Below are 9,416 nucleotides of genomic sequence, written 5' to 3'. Positions count from 1 at the left end.
AAGAAAGAGAGAAGGAAGGAAGGAAGGATGCGGTATGTTATTCTCCCTGTTATTATTCTTTTGTTTATTATCATTACTTTCTCTCTCTCTCTCTCTCTCTCTCTCTCTCTCTCTCTCTCTCTCTCTCTCTCTCTCTCCTCCTTCTCTTCCCCCCCTCTCTCTCTCTCTTGCGCTGCTGTGTGAATGGAAGGTATAACACACACACACACACACACACACACACACACACACACACACACACACACACACACACACACACACACTACTCACCCCACACCCCAGCTATTCCCTTCTTCTTCAGGTGTTCTGCGTAGGGCTTCACCATCTCCAGGTTGAGGCTTCTGTAGGGGAGATGGAGAGGTAAGGAACATGTCTCCCTCCCCACTCCTCCTCCTCCTCCTCCTCCTCCTCCTCCTCCTCCTCCTCCTCCTCCTCCTCCTCCTCCTCCTCCTCCTCCTCCTCCTCCTTGAAGAGCTCACCACTACCTACACTACGAGCACGAGTATTTTCTCCTCTTTTTTGTTTTCTTGTTTATATTTTTCTTCTTTCTCCTCCTCCTCTTTCTCTTTCTCTTCCTTCTTCTTCTCCTCCAATCAATCCTCTTTTCTTCCATGAGTTTCTAGTTTTTTTTCTTTTCTTTTTCTTCTTCTTTGCTTAAAAAGGAGAAAAGTGATGGAAAGTCTTTTAGCTTGAGAGAGAGAGAGAGAGAGAGAGAGAGAGAGAGAGAGAGAGAGAGAGAGAGAGAGAGAGAGAGAGAGAGAGAGAGAGAGAGAGAGAGAGAGAGAGAGAGAGAGAGAGAGAGATTTAAACGTAAGTGAATAATTAGAGGAGGCGAAATAACGTTAATTGGAAGGTGAGAGGGGAGTGAGAAGGATGACAGGTAAAGAAAAGAGATGGAGATAAAGAAAGACCTTCCGTCAGGCGCTTTGCTTCTCCTGCTGCTTCCTCCCTTCTGCAGGCTGTTGTTGTTGTTATTTTTGTTGTTTTATGTAAGGGGAAATCTGGCCATGAGGAACAAAAACGACTACACACACAAAAAACACAAAAACACCCACTTACATGCCAGTCCCCGAGCAGGTCCGCGAGAGTTAGCTAAAGAATGGGATAAATGTCTTCAAACCTCCTCCCTCTTTAGATAAATTCAGGTCATAGAAAGAAGGAAACATAGAAACAGGTAGGGAGTTCCAGAGTGTGTGTGTGTGTGTGTGTGTGTGTGTGTGTGTGTGTGTGTGTGTGTGTGTGTGTGTGCGTGTGTGTGTTCAGTATTCTTATTACAATCATTTACCTGTATTGCGTCGCCTTTCCTTATCTGTATGTCCTTCACTACTTATCCTCTTATCTGCCAACTTTACACAAGCGAACAAAAATTAAGGAAAGAAAACGAGACATCATATCATTCCCTTTGCCCCTTGGCCTCTTCAGCCCTGGGACGCATTTCTACCTTGAATTTTGAGTGCAATTAAGCGATTTTATTTACACTAGCAATTGTTTATGGATGCCAGAAGATTAATAGCCACAGTCTTCTCTATTCTAATACCCACGTAAGTTTCTGAAGCTGTATAAAATCTCCAAATAGTAAACAGAATAAATATGAAAACACGTCATGGTACTGAAGGGGTTAAGAGACTCTCAGGTGAACTAGAATGAACTAATCTAATGGAAGGTAAGGAACAAAGGATAGTAAAGGCAGAGGATTCCTCCCCATTTACTCATCACGTACTTACCCATCTGCTTTGAACGGAGCGAAGGTGGGCACCATCATTCCCTTGAAATCTAACCGAGCCTGCAAAGAGAGTTACCATGAGAGAGAGAGAGAGAGAGAGAGAGAGAGAGAGAGAGAGAGAGAGAGAGAGAGAGAGAGAGAGAATCAGTATCACAATTTTTACCCTAGTGTGCCTTGAAAGTAAGAAAACGTAACGTAAGTGGTGTTTAACTTACCATTCTGGATGCGTGCGGTGGGAAGCGTAACTATCTGTAAAGGAGAGAGACAATGATCAGTGAAAGAACTATGGGGATAAAGGACGGTGAATTACTATTATAAAAAGACAATTATAAACAACATTACATACAGAGAGAGAGAGAGAGAGAGAGAGAGAGAGAGAGAGAGAGAGAGAGAGAGAGAGAGAGAGAGAGAGAGAGAGAGAGAGAGAGAGAGACGTTTGTGCTAAAAGGCAGGCATTGTTGGTGATTTTGGGCATTTGGGATCGCAGCCAAAAATACACCAAGATTTATAGAATCAATTAATCTAGAATTTGCAATCTAATCTGCACAGTTGGGTTTGGTAAGGTGGTGTAGGGCATGCATAGGCTGTATTTTCATTATAAACAACATTACATACATACAGAGAGAGAGAGAGAGAGAGAGAGAGAGAGAGAGAGAGAGAGAGAGAGAGAGAGAGAGGCTATGATTTTATACTGCTGGAATTTGTTGACGTGACAGGCTGCCTTATGTTGCCAAGCTGCAGCATATTCCTCTCCCTCTCCCTCCCTCTCCTTCGTCCTGTCCCTGAACTCTGCCACCGCTATCCCTCGCCTCTCACACTTCATACAATCATCACCGAACGCTGACGCGACACCCTCCTCTTGAAAATACACAGATAGACAAGTAGACAGATAGAGAGATAGGCTGTGGCGGAGTGGCAAGGTCATACATAAGGCACCGGCTGGAGTAGGTGGGAGAGTTGCCATGGCCCTTCAGTCAGCCCTGCCCACCCCGCCCCTAAGTGAGATGCACTATGTTGGTGGTCCTCCCAGTACAGAGTAATGACTTTCCTTGTGTCTTGGCGTCTTGTCTCTAATTTTGAGTCTGTGGATCACGTTACTGTAGTTTTGAAGTGTTTTCTTGCTTATAGTTCAACAATGATTCTGATCTCTCAATGTAAAGGAAATATCATAACCAAGCATGCAATATCTGGCATTTGAAAATAGTTGTGAAAGATTAAAGCGTATAAGGATAGAGTATAATATTATAATGTATAAGTAAGTAGCTATGAAATAATGGATATCTATATCATCACAAGCATTATTACATGTAGACGTGTTTCAATTACCAATACGTTTACTGGTTAAGAAGTCTTAACGTTCGCTACGAATGTGTTTCGTTCACATCCGAGTGTCTTAACTTCCTTCACACACTCACATAGAATCGAGGAGATGACGTAATTGAAAACTGAACAAGATAAATACTCATCGATCAGTATATAGTAGAGAGAGAGAGAGAGAGAGAGAGAGAGAGAGAGAGAGAGAGAGAGAGAGAGAGAGAGAGAGAGTAACAAGTGCCAAAGGAGGGACTTAAGAGACAATTTAGCTCCTGAATTGAGCTGGGTACGACTAAAATAGTGAGGGCAAGGAACTTCACCTGATACGCTGCTGCTGGCGACGCTGTCTCTGCCTCACTGCCGCCTGCCCTCTCCTTCCCTCTCCTCCGACACCCTCCCTCTCTTACTCTCTCAGCCTTCTATTACCCCATGTCTCCCAGGCGTGCCTCTTCCTGCCATGTCCTCGCCTTCTCTTCCTCACATACCTTCTGCCTATATCTCTCCCTTCCTCCTATTTTCTACTCTCTCCTCTGTAACTCTATTTTCTCTCTCCCATGCCTCCCTTCCCCCTCCCGTTCTCTTTCTTCCTCCCTCCCCCAGCCACCCACACCGAGACTAGTTGGCGACAGCGGTAAATCTCACTCCTGTTTTCTTTCCTTGCCCTGAGGAGAGACTCAAACATTGTCTCACCACACGTTTTACTTCTCCCAGCGGCGTCGTTACGCACTAATCAACGTCACTATGTTTCTGTTTAACCTTTCAGTTTTTTCTCAGTTCTGTCATACATTAATTTTTTTATGTATCACTGTTTTGAAATGTAGTAGCAATGTTATTTTTTCTTTGCAGTAGTTTTCAAGCCAGTTTCCATTTACATTGTAATTATCTAATTTTTTTTTTTATATCTATCCAATGTAATCCTAGTGGCCATATCTATCATCACATTTTCAGGGTGCCAGCCTCTCATTTACTTAGCTATTACCTAAGAATCTGACTAGGGATTACAGGTAACAATATTCCTAAACCCTTGTTAATTCCGTATAAGAGGAATCTTGACCTACCTAATGTGTTTTCAATAACTACATGCGTCCCTGATTCCCGCGGGCGTCCCTCACTCACTGACAGGGATGCAGTGGAGGAGAGGGGGGTGAAGGAAACCGTAGCTAAGATTAACACATAAGCAGGTGAGGGTCGCGTCAGCTCATCTGGGGAAGCGATGTTCTGCCACGTAGCTTAATTAACTACCATCATTCTTATCATCCTTGACTTTCACCTGCACAAAGTCACCTGTCCATCTCCCTCACTATCACGTGTCATATCTCGTCACATCGTCCCTCCCTCACCTCTCCTTTACCTCCGCTTCCTCTCTCTCCTATTCTTTTCATTCTTCCACTCTTTCTCTTACCTCTCTTCCTTCTCCTCCTCCGTCATTCCTTTTACTCAATCGTGTCTCCTTCTTTTTCTAATTACATCACATCTCTCGCGTATCCTTTACCTTCCCTCCTCTTCTTCTACATATTGATTTGATTTCTATGTTATTTTTCCTTTTATTTCCACTCTTTCTCTTTTTTTTCTCTTTGTGTTCATTCGTCCCTCCTTTTCTTATCATATTAACCTTCATTTCCTCTACCTTCCATCTCCCTTGTTGTTTCTGTTCGCATCATTCCTTCACATATCCAGTCCATTCTTTCCTTTCTACCCTTTCCTTCCTCCTCCTTAATCATTCATCCCTCAATCTCCAAGCCTTCACTTCTCTCCCTTTTATCTCCTTCATATCTTTATCAGTTTCTCTCCTTGTCTTACTCTCCTTCTTTCCCCTGTAACTTATCACTAACTCCCCCCAACTCTCTCTCTCTCTCTCTTTTCCCTCCTCTCCGTCCTAATCAGCGGCAGCAATGTAAGTCGTAACAAACCGTAACCGTAACCGTATTCGTACAAGTCATAACGAAGGGTATCCGCATCCGGCCTCGTGAATACAGGAATCGTAAGTCAAGGTGTTTGGTTGTGAATGGGTCTGATTAGTGTTGATGTATTCTCTCTCTCTCTCTCTCTCTCTCTCTCTCTCTCTCTCTCTCTCTCTCTCTCTCTTTGCCGCATGATCCTCCACCCTGCAGCAAGGTTACGTTGATTAAGAGGAAGAGAGGGTGAGGGAGGAGGAGGAGGGGTACAGAAAAGTATGCAGGAGGGAAGGGGATGAAGGAGGGGAGGGATTAGAAGAATAAAGATGTGCAAGATTAATTAATAAAGGACGGAATGAAAAATAGGATATGCAAGAGTGAAGAAAAAATGTGCGCAGAGAGAGAGAGAGAGAGAGAGAGAGAGAGAGAGAGAGAGAGAGAGAGAGAGAGAGAGAGAGAGAGAGAGAGAGAGAGAAATCTGTCAATAACATGGACACCAACCAGTTCATCTGTTTATTAGTATATTTTAACTGTGTGGCAGAATAAGATAAATACAGAACAAGGCTCATTCCCACCAATCATTAGAAGAGATCACCATGTGTACCTTGCAAATAATTACTATTACATGAAAAATTTGTAATAAGGTACGAAGAAAACAGTATGTACCAAACTACACCGCCAGTAGTGAAGATGTTCTGCACCTTATTTTGTGTCAACAGCGAAGATACCTTTTTGGAAGTAAGATTGGTTTCTAAATAATTTATACATTAATTATGAAGAGTGTTGGCATCAAAGCTTGAGGTACTCCACTATTTGATGCTTCTCCATCTAAAATAAAGTGTTGCTCGCGGTCTGTGAGGCATTCCTTTCTTTGGCCAGTGCCCACACATGAACGATCACCTAAGGTCCTAGGAACTACTGTATTCCATGTCATCATTATATTAAGATCAGCCTGTTGTAAGGATCTTTTTTCAAATGTTCCTCGAATGTCACGGTAGCCTGTATCATACGATCCCCAGACAACACATATCGCTAATAAAAACTTAATATACTAATCAAGCATCGAGTGTTACTAAGGGAACCGTACCGGTTATCTATTTCAAGTTTATTTTCTTAAAAAAATAACTATTTTGTTTCACACAACGTTCTCATTTAACGACTGGCGAGAGACTAATCAGCAAAAATATTGCCAGTAATTCATGCGCAGTGAGTAGGATTCGAACCTACGCGGGAAGATCCCATCTGATTTCTAGTCAGACGCCTTAACCACTCGGCCATCACTGCTGTGGGAAGACTGTGCACATACGTAAGCACAAAGGCGCCCACACACACACACACACACACACACACACACACACACACACACACACACACACACACACAGAAGAGAGAGAGAGAGAGAGAGAGAGAGAGAGAGAGAGAGAGAGAGAGAGAGAGAGAGAGAGAGAGAGAGAGAGAGAAACAATGTCCTTTAATTTCGAGGCACATGAGGCGGAGTACAGGTGTTACAATAAATGATTAGTGAGTCATCTTTCATTCTTTTATTCTTTTCCTTTCTCCTCCGCTTTCCTTTATCTTCTCTTCTGCCGTAACTTTTCCTAATATCTTCTCTCACTTCTATGTCTTCTTTTCCTTCCTGTTGTCCTCTTTTCTTTTCTTTCCCTATCCTATCTTCTCTTCTCTTGTTCCTCTTTTATTTTTCCCCCTCTTCTTTTTCTTCCTCCCATGATCTATCTTCACCATTCTCTTCCACCTCTCTATTACTTCTCTGTTTTCGTTCCTACCACAGTCTTTATCTCCTTGTCTCTCTCCATCCCCCTTTCTCTCTATCATTATAACTTCCAACGGTGTGAAAGTATGTTCAGGTGTGTGTCATGTGGATGAGCGACGCGACCCGACAAAAACCATCTCCAAGCTTATGAAAGTGATCTGAATTGAGTAGTCGACTGGAAGCAACAAAACTTACACCATATAGTAACACTTTTTTTTCCTATCTCTGCATTGCCATGTGTTGTGTACCACTTCTGTTGAGTAGAATTGAGAGGCAACTTCAAAGGGAGAAGGCGCGTCTTACATATTATTCCTCAAGAACAACCAGCTGATTCTGTTGAAATATGTGACATTGAGTATATGAAAATGAAAATCTACACAGCCTCTCGCTTCAACAAATCACAGGATAAAGCTACGTTAAAGAAGAAAAGATGCATTAAGTTTTCTGCAGTTATAATCCACTTCAATTTTATGTCAGCGGGAGTGGGGATTATAACTTTTAGCCGCAGAATTTAACTCCGTATGAAATGTTGTATAGGACAGAGCTTCGTGTCTCGCAAAGTTTTGAGTTACAGCGAATTATGAGGGCCTCTTGTCACAGGTTTTGGCATAACAGCGCACTATGGCAACTACATGACTTGATCAACCTCATAATGTCGTGAACTATGGTGATCAGTCGCGATTATGTCTCTTAAAAAATGCATGGAATCGATATTAGTGAGATGTGGTGATAGTTGGCACCGTTAGTCTAGTCACCTGTCGTAAATAAAGGTTTAATATTTGCCAGAAAGCTAGTCGAGGTATATTGAAGATGGGGAGGTCAGCGTAAGTGGCCTGGCGAGGTCGGGAGAGAATGGGAGCACAGCACTTAGTAGTATAAAGGCTGGAATGTTACCCGGCTGGTGCGTTTGCTGTCCATACATCTGCTAGTGGTAACGTCAATGAGAGATATTCTGGGAAGGGCTTACTTGGTATGGTAGGTATTTGATCGGCGTCTTGTGTGTGTGTGTGTGTGTGTGTGTGTGTGTGTGTGTGTGTGTGTGTGTGTACTGAGTGGGAGTGTGTAGAGCCTTGTGGATTGTGTTCCGGAGTGGTGATTAAAGTGTCGGTGTTGTAACTGTTGTCCTTCAGTGATGTGATAGTGCTCGTGTCACGCCCAACCGTCTTGAAGAATATGAAAAGTTTCTCTTGTATTTTTTACGTTGTTTACCAAATCGTTATGTGTTCTTGTTTTCTTATTTTCATACTTGTACTAAATATTTTTTTCTTTTCTTTGGTGATTTTTAATACATAGGCCAGTTATCTACAGTGTTCTGTGTATGGAAGCAAGTTTATTTCTTTCGATGTTGTTTGCATAATTCCCTAGACAACCTGAGAAAGGAAGCGTACACCCACTGGAAGTTGTCTTTTGTGTTATATGTTGGTTGATGGCAGAGTGTGTATGACATGCTTTAGGATATTCCATATCAAAGAAAATTTTGAGTGTAGGTCTGCACCAAAAAAGAAGAAAAGAAAAGTCTAGGTTTTAGCCGGTCAGGTCTTGTTTGATCACGAACGTCACCTCAAATAAAGGAAAACTTGCCTGTGTCGCTATTTTTACCTGGTCAGTCAGAAGTGGGCGTCAATGATAAAAATGTTACGGTAACTGAATTCTGGAGCAACGTGGATCTTTACTGCACTGAGTATGTTTACTATTTGTGATGGAAACATGAAGTTTGCGTCATGTCAACAGGGGATGAGGGCACCACCATATCCATGAGTCTATGAGTATCTGTTCTCGTATTGATTAAAGTGTTGTCTGCGAGAGAGTGAAATATATTAATGATGTCAAAGAGTGTGTTTTGTAAACTGATTGTTCTTCTATCTATCTCAGTTTTAATTCCACAAGTTCTTTAAAAAATTGACATCTTATTATTGTTTCTTCTAAATACATAAATGATGTCAAAGAGTGTGTTCTGTAAGCTGATAGTCCTAAATTTCTCTCACTTTTAAGTCCACCAGTCCTTTAATTAAGCTGAACATTACTAAAACACATTTTAGCTTGAGTATTGGGTGTGACTAGACGATTTTATTGACATTACGAAGGGTCTATGGAGGAAAGAAGATTAAAGGCCACAGACCACTATTTTAATCCCCCGACATAAGTTTCTGAAGCTGCATAAAAACACCAAATAGACAGCAGAATGAATGTAGAAACACGTCATGGTACTCAAAGAGGCTAAATAACTAACGTCTTAATTATTATTTCTACTATATGGCCAACAATATCTTTACTCCCTCAGTCATCCATGTTTCCCTCTCCAAAGTGCATTATTGATCATTTTGTCCATCCATTTACTTTTACCTCTATTAACTTGATTAGAGAAGACAATTTAGGGCAAAAAGTTTTGTCCAGTAAACAATGAAATCTAATATACCACCTTTATCTCTCTTCCTTCTTCCTTCCCTCCTCCTCCTCCTCTTCCTTTCTTACTCCTTCATCATTTTCACAGTTCCTCCCCTCATCCTATTCTTCTCCTCTCCCTCCCTTTTCCTATTTCCTTCGTCTTTGTTCCTTGCTCCATTTTGTCTGTCACTTTATTCTTCTCATTCTTCTTACTTTCATCTCTCTCTTTCTCTCTCTCTCTCTCTCTCTCTCTCTCTCTCTCTCTCTCTCTCTCTCAGGGTGTATATTTTCACTTCCAGGACAAAGGAAACATAAAACTCAAGCGCGG

At 41.9% G+C, this 9,416-nt stretch overlaps 1 protein-coding gene and 1 non-coding gene across 2 annotated transcripts in view; both read right to left on the bottom strand.

Moving 5' to 3' along the window:
* The window catches only part of LOC123505414 (N-acetylneuraminate lyase-like), a 36,424-nt gene extending 32,949 nt beyond the window's left edge, over positions 1-3,475 (bottom strand). The window contains exons 1-4 of the mRNA XM_045256655.1: positions 3,358-3,475; positions 1,939-1,972; positions 1,725-1,783; positions 271-341 (exon numbers count right to left, since the gene is read on the bottom strand). Of these exons, the coding sequence (XP_045112590.1) occupies positions 271-341; positions 1,725-1,783; positions 1,939-1,941 (133 nt within the window). The 5' untranslated portion in view covers positions 1,942-1,972; positions 3,358-3,475. The remainder of the gene's footprint in view (positions 1-270; positions 342-1,724; positions 1,784-1,938; positions 1,973-3,357) is intronic.
* Positions 3,476-6,134: 2,659 nt separating this feature from the next.
* On the bottom strand, positions 6,135-6,216 carry Trnas-aga. The gene has a single exon. It is a non-coding gene; the product is annotated as a tRNA-Ser (tRNA).
* Between the last annotated feature and the right edge of the window lie 3,200 nt (positions 6,217-9,416).

This window comes from Portunus trituberculatus, chromosome 18 (assembly GCF_017591435.1).
Source record: "Portunus trituberculatus isolate SZX2019 chromosome 18, ASM1759143v1, whole genome shotgun sequence".
Taxonomy (NCBI): Eukaryota; Metazoa; Arthropoda; class Malacostraca; order Decapoda; family Portunidae; genus Portunus; species Portunus trituberculatus.
The sequence above is the reverse complement of the archived record's forward strand: the minus strand, read 5'-3'. Positions and strand labels throughout refer to the sequence as shown.